The following is a 15,039-nucleotide window of genomic DNA, read 5'->3' as shown; positions in this document are numbered from 1 at the left end:
ACAACTTCTGTTGGTGAGAGAGAAAACTTTCAAGCTTATACAGAGCTCTTCTTCAAGTCACCTGAAGAAAGCCCGGAAGAGCTCTGCGTAAACACCAATAAAAGATATTACCTCACCCTCCTTGACTCTAACATTAAGACTAAGCAGTTTCATTATGATTATAATGAAGCATTCAAATGTCTAAATATGACATGTTGACTATATATATATATATGGAACAGATAGAGCTGAGAAAGCTTAACGTCTATTCAATCCTGCCTGTTATACATACCTTCTTCAAACCTCCACAGATTACAAGATTCAGCACCATCTACAAGAATAGGAATATGACTCTTCACCAGTTCAGATGAACAGGTCAAACATTTCAGTTACCACTCCTGAATCTGACCACTTGCTAAGAGATTTTCACATGCAGCAAAAGTGCATGGTTTTCAGGTTTTAAATTGTTTAACAGAAGACAATGAAAAAATTGTAAGAAAATCCCTGAGAACAGGCATCTGAGTAAATGCAGTAAGTTTTAAGTTTTTAGCACGTACTATACTATTTAAGTTTCTCCACACAGAGCTCTGCCCATGCACAATTCAGAACTGCTGCACTGTCAAAGCCCTTTATTTTGGTCCTGCCACTATCCCCAAATTTCTTCCAATTCACCTCATCCTTGATTTTCAGTGCTCCCTGTTATTCTTATAATGCACCCAGTCCCCACAAATCCACGTGCACACACTTTATTCATAACCTGCTATTTCATCTCAACCTTCCTAATATTCTGGTCCTGTCCCTACCACCAAACAGCTCTAGTGAGGAAGCTCAAGCTGTATATCCCCGTTATGTCAGTCCTAGGCACAAGTGCACTGTGTGATAGTGGACAAATATCCACCAAAGCTAGGCCACAAGACTTGTTCCACCTCATTTTAATCAAAGGTGACACCAGATCTCCAAGCACAAGCTCAAAGCAAAAGTAAATGTAGTTTTTCCTCCAGGATTCTGTCTTTCCACAGCTGCCAGAAAGCTCAGCTCTCAAACACTAGCTTAACACTTGTTTGTGATTTTCCAAGCACAAACATTCCAGCTATTTTAGAAGCAGCAACTCTTTTTGTAAAAGGAAGTATTAACTACATTTTGTTATCGCCTCAAAGTTTGAGTGAAACCTGCAGCAACTCGCATTGAAATTTGGTAAAATGAGATGAGATATCTAAAGGGGAAAGGATTCGATACCTTTAAGCAATGCACTAAACTTTCAGAAGTCAGTACAACAGCCAAAATAGCATGCAATGCTATGTATACATCAGTATTTTCTTTAGCTATAAGGTGTGAAAATGAAACACTAAACTGAACTGTTCAAATCTCAAGATCGCAGTGCTCACTAAACTATGAAGTGTCAACCTCCCCTCCCCATTTCTCGGGCTTATATCAGTGGTTCTCAACCGAGGGTACATGTACCCCTGGAGGTACACACAGGCCTTCCAGAGGGTACATCAACCCATCTAGATACTTGGCTAGTTTTACAACAGGCTATATAAAAAGCATCAGCGAAGTCAGTACACACTAAAATTTCAGACAGTGGCTTGTTTATACTGATCTATATAAGGAAATGCAAGTACAAGTACAATATTTATATTCCAATTGATTCATTTTATAATTATAAAATGAGAAAGTAAGTAATTTTTCAGTAACAGTGTGCTGTGACACTTTTGTACTTTTATGTCTGATTTTGTAAGCAAGTCATTTTTAAGTGAGGTGAAACTTGAGGGTACGCAACAAATCAGCCTCCTGAAAGGGCTATAGTAGTCTGGAAAGGTTAAGTGCCACTGGCCTAGACTGTTCATCTCATGATCAGGGCTCTATCATGTTATAACAATCATCCTGCTTGGTCAAGTCTCACGCTGGTTTCCCAACACCAAGGCCTTGTCTACACTGGGCTTTAACCGCATTTGAAAACAAAGCCTGGCTCTGGTTTAAACACGGTTCCAAACATGATCTGAGCTGCATAAATGGAGCCACAGTGTCTAAGGCCTGATGTCCAGTAAAGTTTTACTCACAAGCCCTACTACACGCGCAGTTATACAGGTGTAAGACTGCTTACAGTAGTATGGCTTATATTGGTAACCTGAGCTGGTATAAGCAATTTCATACCTATATAACTACATCTACTTTAGGAGGATTTTGCCAGCTTAACTATGCCAGCATTACTAAAATCAACAATTCTTTCTAGTGTAGGTTTGCTCTAAGATAGCTGTCAAAAAATGTTTAACTGGAAACATGACTTTTGGAGAACTGATTTGACAGTCTGGTCCTATCCAGACCAGTCAATCCATGTTTGAAGCCAGTTTAGCTAGAATGGTGGTTCAAAGCCCAGTATCAACAAGGCCTTGAAGGATGAAGTTTTCTTATCACACAATTCTTGGAGGAATTGAGATGTATTTAAAACAATTTCCAGTTGATTGCAGAGCTGTAGCCCTATTTCAAAAGGTGACTCTGCTTGTTTCATATCATAGTAAAATAGTTCCAGTGATGTGTGAAGGACAAATGAATCCAGGGGGAGAGAATATGGGACGGGCTTCACGCGATTCTACATCATGGAAATCACACACCCTGAAACAGCATTAATAGCATTCTCCCACGAGACCAGCAGCTAAGGTGCCACGTCACAGTGATAAAACCTTTAGCCAGGTGTTCTAAGTGGAACAAAGCTGTTGTTCAATGTTTGAGAGGGCAGAACCTTTTCTTAATAGTAATGCATCAGCATGATTTAAAAGTGAGCCATTTGCACTATCCCCCAAAATATGGAAAAATCATTACCAATATGCGTCGGCTTTTACACACTGTTGAAACAGTCCACTGGCTATTTTTAAAATATCTTTGGTCTGATTTCAGCCTAAACTCACAAAGCTTGACAGCACAGACTTATTACATAGTTTTGACAAACACATACTTGTTACATTTAGAACAAAATACTCCCTTTGAAAGTTTCTTCTCTTGCCAGCATGGAGTCTAAAAATTCCTCCACCTCCTTGAATTTTGCTCTGATAGTCTTAGCTCTGTCTTAAATAGCATGCAATTAAGATAATTAAACAAAATAGCAGATGGCCACCTTGAATTCTCCGCTGCCTGCCTAAAGAAACAAATCTGAAACAACACAAATAATCTTCAAATTATTAACCAACATGAATGCAAAATCAGCTATAGGTCAGAGCGCTCAATGTATTACTACATTTCCAGGGTTCTGGAAAAACTGGCAGAGAAAATGGCACATATTTTCACAATCAATTGAGTCTTGCAAGCAAGGTGTTGCCCTGTTGCGATGATAGGATTTTGTAATTACCAGAGTCCTCTATGACTTGAAGAGAGAGAGGAAAAGAGATGTGCCCTACCCAGCTTTGTGAAACTCCCAATAGAAAATTAGATGAGGTTGGGGAAGGGAGATCAGATTTATGTAAGAACTCAAGTGTTAATACTGCTGCAGTCCTAATAGTTCCTGGATTCAGTTGACTGAATTCACAGTTGCAGTCATTTCAAGACAGGACCTGCTAAATTTAAGGGTGTAGTTTTGTAAAATGGGTTCTCACTCAGATATATCCTCTCATCCTGAGGAATGCAAAAGCTCCATGAATTGCAAGTGTCACACACATTAAAATGCATACATAGTTTTAGACGCATTGGGCAAAGTGCCTGAAGCCCAGAGCTCAGCCATGTGTGAATCTGACGACAATTACCCCAATATACCTCTAACACTGAACAAACCAGAAAGGATTTTGATGCCATCACAGCAAATTTAGTCCACCCAAGCAAATATTTCCAAATCACAGGCCACAGAAATGGAAGGAAGGATTCCTGCAACCCAGCAGGGTTCACAGAACCACATCAGTTATTGCTAGCAGACATACAGCTGCCCTCAGGAGTGATTATAAGAGGCAGGGTAACTGAACCTCGGCATTTTTATGGCTGTCCATGGTTGACCATGTGCCTATTAATGAATGTCTGTGCATTGCAGCGTTTTTGTACGTGCAGCCAGAGATCACAATAAGTGTATTTTTATATATTAGTATAGATATCTGGTGCAGCAGCCAAGACCTTGGCTGAGTGGCCGGTCAGTTTTTACACAAAACTATTTAGATATACAAGTAAAGCATATAGACTGGAGCTTTCACCTCCATGGTGACTCCATTCCTGGCTCTCTCAGCTGACCAGACAAGAGCCAGGAAGGAAACACAGCCAGTGGGGAAGATTGCTTCAAAGGGGCAGTTGAGAGCCACTGTGCAGCAGGGATATATTACAGAAGCTCTAAACAGAGCCACTAATTCCACAGGTCAACTGCTCCCAGTGGCTATGCAGTGAGATCAGTAATTAGGAAGCTTTTCCCCAAGGAGATTCCAGGGAGGGGGTTTGGAAAACAGGCACTTCCCTGCCAGGGCTCTCAGCATTCCCCACCCATGGTAGATTACTCAAAGGGGAGCACCTCAAAACAGCGACTAGAAATCTGTTCTCCACCCAACATCACATACATTTCAACCTGCCCCACCCAAACCCCATGACTCCTGCTTCCTCCTGCAACCAACACCTACTGACACCCCGGCCCACCCCATCCCCTTCCATTCTTTCCCACAAGCACCCATGCTCTCCATTATATTCTGCACCACCACCCAGGGCCAAAGCCCATTTCCCCTTTGCACCTCTCCAACCCCCGTCACCCTGAGCTGATGTTTCTCCAGACTAGGTTCAACAGCAGGTTCCCTACCCCCACCCCTCCTGAATCTCCCTCCTACTCAACACCGTTGCTTCTCCCAGGTCACAGCCCCCCAAAGTCAGCAACAAGCACCCTCCCCCCCCAGACCAAGCTCGCTCTTCACCTGCCTGATGCCTCCCAAGGCAGGGTCCAGTAGCAGGTCCCTAACCCCCACCCAATCCCCTCCTAGAGACTCCCTAGTCAGGACCCACAACCCAAACTTATAAGTGCCCACTTCATGGAGCGCCAACCCCTCCCCTTGTGCTGAGGCATCTCCCAAACTGAGTCCCAGCCCTCACACCCCAGACACACCCAGCCCCGGAGCCTGCCCTTTGCCCCTAAGGCCTAGAGCCACTCCGTCCCCACCCTTTAGGGCACCCCCTTTCACACCACTGCTTCTCTCAGACCCACGGACCCTCCCTCACCTGGCACCTCTACTTAGCCCAGGTTTCCCTCCCCTCCAGCACCCCCCTCCCCGCAGTCCAAGCGACCTCCCAGTCTCCTCAGCCCAGGCCTCCCCCTTGAGCCCCCCAAACCCCCCTTTTCCCCACAGCCCCAGAGCACCCCACAGCCCCCTCCCTTCAGTCCCAGAGCCCCTTCAATCCAGGCCACCCCTGCAACCCCAGAGCACTCCCCAGCCCCCCCTCACACCCAGACCCCCCCACCTCAGCCCCCCGACCCCCTCCCCAGACCCCCTTCTCCTCAACTCCCTCAGCCTTCCAACCTCAGACACCCCCCCGCCCCTCCCCCCAACTTCAACCCCCCCACCCCAGCCTGCCCCTCCCCAGATCCCTCCGACCCCCGACCCCCTCTACAGACCCCCAGCCCGCCAACCTCAGCCCCCCCTCCCCCCGACCCTATGTCCCAACCTCAACCTCCCCCGACCCCAGCCCGCCCCTCCCCAGACCCCTCCGACCCCCAACCCCCCTTCCCCGACTCTCCCCCCAACCTCAGCCCACCCATCCCCAGACTCTCCCCTCCCCCCAACTTCAACCCCCCCGACCCCGACCCCAGCCCGCCCCTCCCCAGATCCCTCAGACCCCCGACCCCCTCTACAGACCCCCAGACCCCGCCCCCGCCTCACCTTGCGCTGCTGCTTCTCCCAGGCGGGGTCGAGCAGCAGGTCCCGGTCCCAGTCGTCCTCCTGCGCCATGTAGTCGCCGATGCCGCCGCCGAGCGAGCTGGGCCCGTTGCCGCCGTACTGATAGGGCTGCCCCGCTGCGTGATAATCCACCATGTTCCGCGCGGCTCCCGGCCCAGCGCCCCGACCCACCGCTCCGCCTGAGGGGAGGAGCCGCGCGCGGGGCCGCCCCGCCACGCCCCGCCCCGGGGGGGAGAGGCCGGCGCGCGGGGCCCAGGCCCCGCCCTCCTGAGCGCGAAGCAAGCCCCGCCCCCTTCCCCTTACGCCCGGCCGGTGCGAAGGGTGACCTCACCCAGTCAGCCAGGCTCCAAATCTCAATGCGCAGGCGCTGAACTCGCCTTTCCCCCCCGCTCCTCCTCGCGGGACGTCTCTGCCTGAGCCAGCCACTCCCTCGGCCCCCTCTGCGCCTGCGCTCTCTCCTCCCTTTTCCTCTCCCGCCCTCTCGGGGTCTGACTGTACGGCGGTGCGCCTGCGTCTATCTTTCCCGCTCCCCCCCCCACGCCGCCTCATTGCGCCTGCGCATCTCCTCGCAACGGCTACCTGAGAGACACGCGCCAGCTTCTCCCCTCATGAATATTCAGTGTGTGTGTGACCAATGACAATCAATACCGTCTGTATGTGCGGCGTGGGGTGTTGCCACCCTCTCATGAATATTCATATTGTGCATGGAGCCTGCCCTCCCTCATGAATATGCACATCAGAGGTGGGGTTGTTGGGATATCTTATGACTATTCACATTGTGAGCGTGACTACGACGCTCCTTCATGAATATTCATATCATGATTACGGGTTGCATGTGGCATTGTCTTCACCTCATGAATATTCCTATTGCGCTTAGACCCGCCTCCCTCGTGAATATTTATATTGTATTCATATGGAGGAGGGGCTGTGACCTCTGATTAATATTCATATTGTAGGTGGAGTTTAAACCTTCCTCATGAATATTCAGACTAGTGTTTCTACCCCCTTGTGGACATTCAAATAACGGGGGAGGGCTTGACCTCCCTCATGAATATTTATATAGTGGGTGGTGGTTGTGTTGTATTATGCATATTCGTGATGTCCACTTTCTCTCCCTTCTGAATATTCATACTGTGGGCGGAGTTTGTGCCCCTCCACCCCTTGGTGTGTGTGGGGCAGGATACAGACATTGCCCCATGAGGGGTGGTGAGCGCCCCTCCTGTGCCAGCCTCCTGCCCTGCCCGGGATGGGGGGGTCACGGCTCCAGCATCCAGCCCAACAAAGCCACCCCCCGCCCCGCCTGGCCTCTGGCTTCCCCTGGGGGCATCGCAGCCAGCCCCTTGGAAAGGGGGGCCGACCTGGCCGGGGAGCCGCTCTCTGCGGGTGGCCTGACACCCGCCATCCTGGCGGTGGAATGGCCGCTACCTCAAGGCCCCTTCCGAGCCATTTCTGGGCAGGGGTCAGCAGGCTCCGTAATAACCCTGAGCTCTGCTCTAGAGTCTTTCATCGCTAAGCACTTTGCGAAGGAGGCCAAGTACCATGAACCCCATTGGACAGATGGGGAAACCGAGGCACGGAGCAGGCAAGTGCCTTACACAAGGCGACGTGGCAGTGGCAGAGGTTGGAATGGCAAGTCCTGGCTCCCAGCTTAGCGTCCGATCCACTACATCTGCGGAAAGTCCTACCACAATATGTGCGAGAAGAGGCTGGCGGCAAGAACGCGCACAAATGGAACTGCTCAGCCCCATGCTGGCACTGCTGAGTGCATGCTGCAGCAAGAAAGCAGAGAAGTGTTTGGACCAGAGAAAAGTTGGGACTGTCTGAAGGATGGACGAAGCCCAGCTGTGCTCTTGGCTACCTGTTCCGTTCATTAATCTAGATTGTCGCAAGCCAGAGCTAACGGCAAGAACAGAACTCAGAAACTTATGCTCTGAAAGCCCAGTGCCCAGCCTTTCGCGCAGAAGGGGAATCTCCATTAGCAATTGTCAGTATAGGCCCTATGACACACAGCTGGACAGTTCTGATTCCATTCAGCAAGGTCAATGGTGAGTACAGGCAGTTTGTGGTATTTACTATTAATTCTTACCATGTCATTCTTGTGTATAGGTCTCCCATGGAGAGCAAAGAAAAAATGACTGAATGGAAAATTGTCATTAAAATTCCACTTGCCGTTTTGACTGATTCCTGCCCTCCAGCCCCAGCATGAATCCTGGGAGCTGCCTTCTTCTGGAACAATGGGCGGAAGCAGACATCAGCCTTATAAATAGAAATAGCCCTGCCTCCGAGTAGCCTACCCAAGCTCATGCCTGGCTCCAAGCCGTGATGAGAGGGGAACTGTCTTAATATGAAAAACCTTGGTCCGCCCACAGGTTCCCTAATTTGTAACCGCAGTTTGCACTTAGAAAGGAAGCGGTTTTCCCGTGATCAGGCTCCGTGACTGAGCAGTCATCTTTGCCCTCTGTCACAACAGTTACCCTGAGGATGCTGGCCCAGGAATGAGGCTCTAACCAATCCCTTGGGGTTCACGGCAAACTCTGAATGGCTGCATTCAGGACCCTTGCGGTTGGGCAAGTTTGTGGCATGACAATAAGCAGAGGAGTGGTGGTAGCCCTGGGAGGGGAGGTGGGTTTTACTCCGAGGTCGCCCCTTGGAGTAGATTTATATCGTGATGTGTATGTCATAAGCATTAACAAGGCGCATGCAGATATTTACCCAAAGCCCCATATTGTCACCCACATGTATTCATAAATACATTGTTGCGTCTCTGACAGAGTCATGGCCCTTGCATGCGCACACATCTGTGCACCCTGCACACACACACAAACACAAACACACACACACAGATTCACAAACACGCACAGTCTATTTCTCATGCGTGCACACACAGATTCACAGACACATGGTGAGAGGAAGGACTGCCTAGTGGTTAGCGCACCGGCTTGGCATTGGGGAAACCCTCAATCAATCCCCTGCTCGGCCACCGATGGAGAAACGGAAGCACCGTGTGACCTCGGTAAGTCACTTAGCCTCTCTGTGCCTCAGTTGCCCATTGTACAACGGGGATAGGAGCCTTGCCCGACCTCACAGGGGGCTGGTGAAGATGATTGTGATACTGCGGTAACAGGGTTCGTATGAGGCCCATAGGTAGATTCATAAATACAATCATGTTTCTCGTACACCCTTCTCTCTCACACACGCATTCAAAAATAGAGTCCCGTCACACGCACACGCGTGTGGGCGTACACCCATTCACAAGCATATGCTCACTTCATTGACACATGCTCCTGTGCTTTGGGAAGCATGAGGCATTCAGCCCATACTTCTGCTTTACAGCCAAGGGCTTGCAAGGGCCGTATCGAGCATCAGCTACAGAAATGCTCCTCCCCTAGATTATGCTGCATTAACGTCATCGCTTTCGGGACAGAAAAACAAGGCAGAGGTTCTTCTGTTGCCTCCCAGTAGGGATGGAGCAGCAGCGCCAGGTAAGACATTTTTGCCAGGTGTATAATACCAGAAGGCTTCATGATGCATTAGCTGCGTGGGACACAGAGGACCATCGATGGTTGACTTCTTCCAATAAAAGAAATTACCTCATCCAACTTGGTCGTTCCTAAAATGTGTTTGGCAAGCAGTGCACCAACCCAGTCTGCCCTAGACAAAGGAGTGTATATTTGTGTGTCTGACCGGCTGGTCATGGGGCAGAGACAGACCTCGTTTACGTACGAATTGGCAGGGGAACGGGAAGAACGGCATGAGATCATCCTGAGTCTGGGGACAAAACGGAGAGTTTGGGAAGAGATAAGGAGAAAGGAGAAGCCATCGTGGCAAGCTGAGGAAGACGGGTCCTTCAGCCAAGAGGACTGAAGTCTCTGGGAAGAGACTGCAGGTGAGAAACCTGCTTTGACAAAGATCTTTCACCGAAGACGACAAGGGAAACCAGCACCTTGTAATTCTATGGACGGCCCTGACTGACAGAAAGGAAGTCAGCCATGGCTGGAGAAAAGAAAAATTGGGAAGAAATCTACCTTGCTGGGTTAAGTTTCAGTCTTTTAGCTGTGAGTTTCCCCTTTATTTGGTTGTAACAAATACCTTTATCCCTTCTACTTGGTACCACTTAATCCAAGTTATTCTGTTAACTAACTTATTTTACTTTTAATCTAAACCAACCCAGTGCTGCGTTTGAATTGAGGCAATTATTAACTCCAGTTAAGGCAGCAAGCCGCTGTGGTTTTGTCCCTTTAAAGGCGCAACGGACTTGACCATATTCAGGAAAGGGCTGGACATTGCAGGGCAGATGGTGTTGGGGAAATTCGGGACTGGGGGTGGGTTGAGGTCACTTGGCCAGTAGCCACCCAGGTGGTGGAGTTCAGAGCGTGGCAGGTGTGTAACAAGCAGACACACAGACACGGAGTGCACGCTGGCTGGGCGCACCCAGACAAGGAGCTAGGGCAGCAGAGCATTTTAAGGCACTCAGGGTTACAGGAGACATGGTGGCTAATCTCTCACGGGTGTGGATTGCACCCCAGATTGCGACACTGGGTTATCCTTGTAGCAATGACTGGTGAGAGGTGCTGGATGCATAGCCCTGGGGACTGGGACCGACAGCAGGGTCAGGACAATGACTAATGATCCTCCTCTGCCTCGGGGGGGACCCCGTTTAGTCTCCATGGCTGGTCAACAAAGGGGGCTAGTTGTGCTGCTGAATTTTTATGCCATAACCACCTCTGTTCTCTCAAGGTCCAGAGAAGATCACTGCTCGATTCAAACCAGGGAGCACCTCCGTAGCCCCCTGAGTCGTCCAGGCTTGGACACAGAGCCACAGGGCACGTTGTTTGACCCACAGCCTGTTTTGCAGGGCTGGCATGCCACAGAGTCTCCCGCCTTCTTCTGCTCTAAAGACCCTGCAGTGGGGTAGGGGAGGTTCTTTGACTCCTCCTCCGTCGTGAGAGGATCCTTGACACCCTGCACAGGCACAGATGTCACTTCGAGAGCCCTCCTTGTTTGTCAGCTGCGGCCCCGCTGGAGAGAGCTGCAACTCAAGCATCAGTGAGCTGGGCAGTGGAGCGGAGGGCAAACGGGGGAGTATAGGCTCCCAGGAGAGCAATTCTCTGCCAATCAGTATGGAAAAGCCATGGCTGGAAACGACTGGCGTGGATGAAACCAGCACCTTCCTGTTGCAAAATGTGGAGTGAGGGACCCACCTCCACCCCTAGGGGCCAGTCCTGGGTTGGCTACACAACAAAGAGGGAGCCATTGCTGGTTCCGACTGGGATGTGGCTGGTGCCCTGGAGGAACAACAAATGACTGGAGATTTCTGCCACGTGGAGCTGGTATCTCAGAAAACAAACCAAATACGGCCTAGACCCAGATCTGAGCCCCAGTTCAGGTGTGAAACCAAAACCAAAGCTCCAGCCTGCTCTGGATGAGGAGATCTGTGCACTGGGCTAGGAAGGCATGGAGCCAGGGCTAGACATAATGAAAAACAGATCGTCAGGAATGGAAAAACATTTACAGCCTTTCTTTCGTTCTTTCCATCTGGAAAGCTAACAGAATAAGCCTCTTTGGCTGCTCCCACTTCTCTCACGGCACCCACGGAACTTGGGCCGAAGCTTCAGGAAGGCCTCTGGGATCGGGAACAAAGTCAACACTGTTCCTTGTGAGCCGGAGCTACCTGGGCAGACGTGAGGAACATGCAAGGAATGAGCGGAGCCCCAGGACCTCCCCTAACCAGTGCAGTTAGCCTCTGCCGCACGTGAAGCACCCAACGGGGGATCTCACGTCTCAGGCTTCCTGCTCCAACGTAATCGCGTTTGTAACATTTAATTTCATTTGTCACTTTCAGTAGCTCAGCGCCAGGCTTCGTATTTCTTTGACCCCATTCACAGCCCATCTCGGAGGCTGAAGTGGGTCGAAAACCAACTCCAAGGAGATTTATTTTCATTCACGCCTGAGAAAAGGGCACCAGAACCATCACAGCCAATGGTGCTCAAAGGCCAAAGGTGATGGCACATTCACATTCAAGCAAGAGGAAAACGGACCACTCAGAGCCAATTGCATTCAGGTTTAAGGGAAACATCCCACGAGGTGGCAATGGATTCTTACACTGGTGGCAGTGGTGGGATCTGTCCTCTTGGGGGCCCCAGATTGCTTACACTGAAGTCAGGAGTGGGGTCAGATCTCCTGGGGACCCCGCGACTCAAGGATCAGATCTATCCTTATCTTTGCGAGCGCTGTCTAGGGGAGTATGTCATAAACCAGCTGGAGAGTGTGTGTCTGTGTGTACATGTACACATCATTGCCTTCTAGTGGATGGAATCCAAACAGTGTGTCATAAGCCCTATACTGCTAACCCCTAGGTGAGATTCTTCTTCAGTGCAAGGCTTAGGGTTTTGGTGCAGGCGGCTCTGAGTTCTAGTGCTGCTCTCACCTTGACATCCAGAGAAACTCCTATGTGCAGCAGCCCTTCTGTCCTAGATAACCAAAGAGCAGCTGCAATCATTTTCCCACTGAATATTTAACCTTGCGCAAGGGTCAGCCTGTAAACATAGGTGCTGTCCGGTGAGATCATAGCTGACAAGGAGAGAAGGGGGACGTAGGCCAGAAAGCTGCCATATAAAGCTCGTTTTGGATGCAAAGTCCCCCAATATAGCTGGGAATTGGCCACAAACCAGACCCGCAGATTTGGCTGCCGCTTTCCCCGCCCTCCTCTATTTTAAAATTCTATCAACATTCCCCCCCCCCTCCCCTCCACACACACATTTTTGTTTTATTCCTTAGCTCCGCAAATATGAAGCAAGGGTTATGCCCTCCCATTTCCTGCGTGGCGAGATGCTGAACATTCCTGCGACGTGTATATTTAGACACTGGCTTGAAATCCTCTATTTATCATAAGAGGGAGCTTGCTCTCAGTGCGGGGAGAAAGCGGGGGGGGGGGCGTGACTCACCAGCATGCAACAATCATCTTAACTTCCCTCCCACCCCACCCTGTTAATGGGGCAGGCCGGATGGAAGGTTCTGCAGTAAATGCTAGTCCAGGGGTCTGGGATCCCCTTTGAAAATATTTGGGTTGTGATGACCCCCCCCCCCACATACCACCCCATTCTTTCTTCTGCACTGCTGCTGGCGGCAGCGCTGCCTTCAGAGCTGGGCGCCCAGGCAGCAGCTGCTGCTCTCACAACCCCTGTACCATAGTCTTGCACCCCCCTTTTGGGGGGGAGCCCCAGTTTGAGAAACACTCCGCTAAATGGCATCACGCGCTTAGGGAGGAATAATTGGTGGGTTGAGACACGCAGGCCTGGCCCGGATCATGTCTCCCCCCTGCCTTCAGCTCCCACTTGGGTTCACCCCCTGTGTGGACCAGCATCTCGTGGTCCAGTGCGAGGGAGTGAATGGGACAGAGTGGATGATGGGAGCCGGGAGGACAGGGAAAGCGAGAGAAACAGGCCTGGTAAATGAAGCTACACACACACAGCTCACACATTCATATAAACACTCAGCCTGGTGTGTACACACACTCCCATTCACATGCAGTGTGACCCCTGCTAACACACCCCACCTGTGTCTCCCTCTAGCGGCTACACCACATATAGCGGCGTGAGAGTCAGCTACTGCCTCCCGGAAAACAGGGCTCTCAGTTTAGCTCAGCCACCCAAAGCAGGGGCACCATTACGCAGCCCTGGCCCGGGAACTGCCCTGCAATAGGAGCAGGACTGGAACCACTGGAGGTCCTGACCTCTCCTGCTCATTAAAGATCCCGTAGGCCCATGCCAATAGTGGAGCCCCTGGGCTGGTTTGGAGCCCTCAGGTAAGTATGAGCCACAACAAACCCCATGGATGAGCGCAGCCCCCGCGACGTCACACTAAGTACCATGAGACAGGTCTCCATCGGTCCATGCCTAGGCCTGAGCCTGCTGTCCTCCCCACATGCTACGCCCCCAGGGTGCAGACGGGACGGGACCAAGCCCTCAGTTTCATGCTGTACGCGCGAAGGATCCTTGGCCCGTCCCCCCTAACACACCCACGCTCTCCCAGTCCACGTGCCATTTGCCAACCTCTCTCCAGCCTCAGGAAAACAAACCCCAGCAGCTTGTTCCCGTCACCCCTCCGGAGCGCTCTGCATTCTTGCTGGAGGAATGCTCGCACCAGCTGATCGCAGAGGCAGGACGCTGCGGGCTGGGATAGCCCATCGCCCACATACTCTGAGCCAGCGAGACGTCACCCCCGTAACACCCACCTGCTGGTGCCCTCACCCTGCAGAATCAAGCCGCTGCCTTTCCCGTTTCGCCCCATAGCCGAGGAGACAGGACAGTGCCCTGTGGAGATGAACACAAGGAGGTAAGCCCTAGGCCGGAGCCGAGACAGCTTCACCCTAGCCTGGGGGGGGGGGAAAGAGGGAAACGACGGGAGGAAGATTCGACATTGCAACAGGACACGAACGCTCCTGGCGAAGCCAGCCGGTGCCAGCTATAAAAAGCAGCAGACAAAAGGCCTTTGTGCTGCAGAGCTGGACAAAGCTTGTGTGTCAGCGGCAAAGCCAAGGCCCCTATTCCAGCCTGGGGATCGGCCCAACCTTGTCAGCATCCCCCTCGCACACGCTACAACCGTGCCCAGGTGGGTCTCTCAGCTCCACCCACTGGGTCCAGGCAGGAGCTGGGGCCGCTGACTGGGCTGGAGTCAGCGTGGTCCTGAACAGCCTCGCGTGACCTTGGTCAGCTTTGGTTCTTCACTCCCTTGCTGTGTGGCCGGGGTCCCCCCGCGCCCCAAGGTCAGGGGCTCTGCCGCAGTGCAGCCTGGCAGCCTCATCGCCTGCAGCATGGGGGTCGCTAGGGGACGTCTCGGCCCCTGCTAGCTATACGCCCGGCCAAGGCAGGGGTTTGCTGGCAGTGACCCCGCAGTGTGGGGCAGAGATGCCCCCGCCCTGCCGCTGCAATCCAGTGAACAATTCCCACTGGGGGGCGGGGGGTCTGAGAGGAAACGCCTGACTGGGAGCGGAGCAGGGAGAGACCAAGAACCTCCCAACTTCCAGCCACAACCCAGAAACCAGCCTGCAGCCCAAGGCCCAGTATGAGCCCATGGGCAGGGCAAGAATGAATGAGCCACCCACTCCCTCCCATGCATCCTGCACTAGCCAGCTGCTCACCCAGCCTGATGCAGAGCACTGCTGCCCCCCCATGGATGGAACTGGGCACAGCAGGCAGCCTCAGGGCCTGAAGCA

General features: G+C 51.7%; 1 protein-coding gene across 3 annotated transcripts in view; it reads right to left on the bottom strand.

Moving 5' to 3' along the window:
- Nucleotides 1-6,028, bottom strand: part of ACTN4 (actinin alpha 4) — a 78,539-nt gene extending 72,511 nt beyond the window's left edge. For 2 of the 3 annotated variants that reach the window (XM_044989257.1, XM_044989258.1), the window contains exon 1: nt 5,808-6,023. In XM_044989257.1, coding sequence (XP_044845192.1) covers nt 5,808-5,960 — 153 coding nt within the window. In that variant the 5' untranslated portion in view covers nt 5,961-6,023. Of the gene's footprint in view, nt 1-5,807 lie in introns of all 3 variants that reach the window. The other variant, XM_044989259.1, reaches the window with a different exon arrangement.
- Between the last annotated feature and the right edge of the window lie 9,011 nt (nt 6,029-15,039).

Source organism: Mauremys mutica, chromosome 15, assembly GCF_020497125.1.
Source record: "Mauremys mutica isolate MM-2020 ecotype Southern chromosome 15, ASM2049712v1, whole genome shotgun sequence".
NCBI lineage: Eukaryota > Metazoa > Chordata > Testudines > Geoemydidae > Mauremys > Mauremys mutica.
This window is presented reverse-complemented; position numbering and strand designations above follow the sequence as displayed.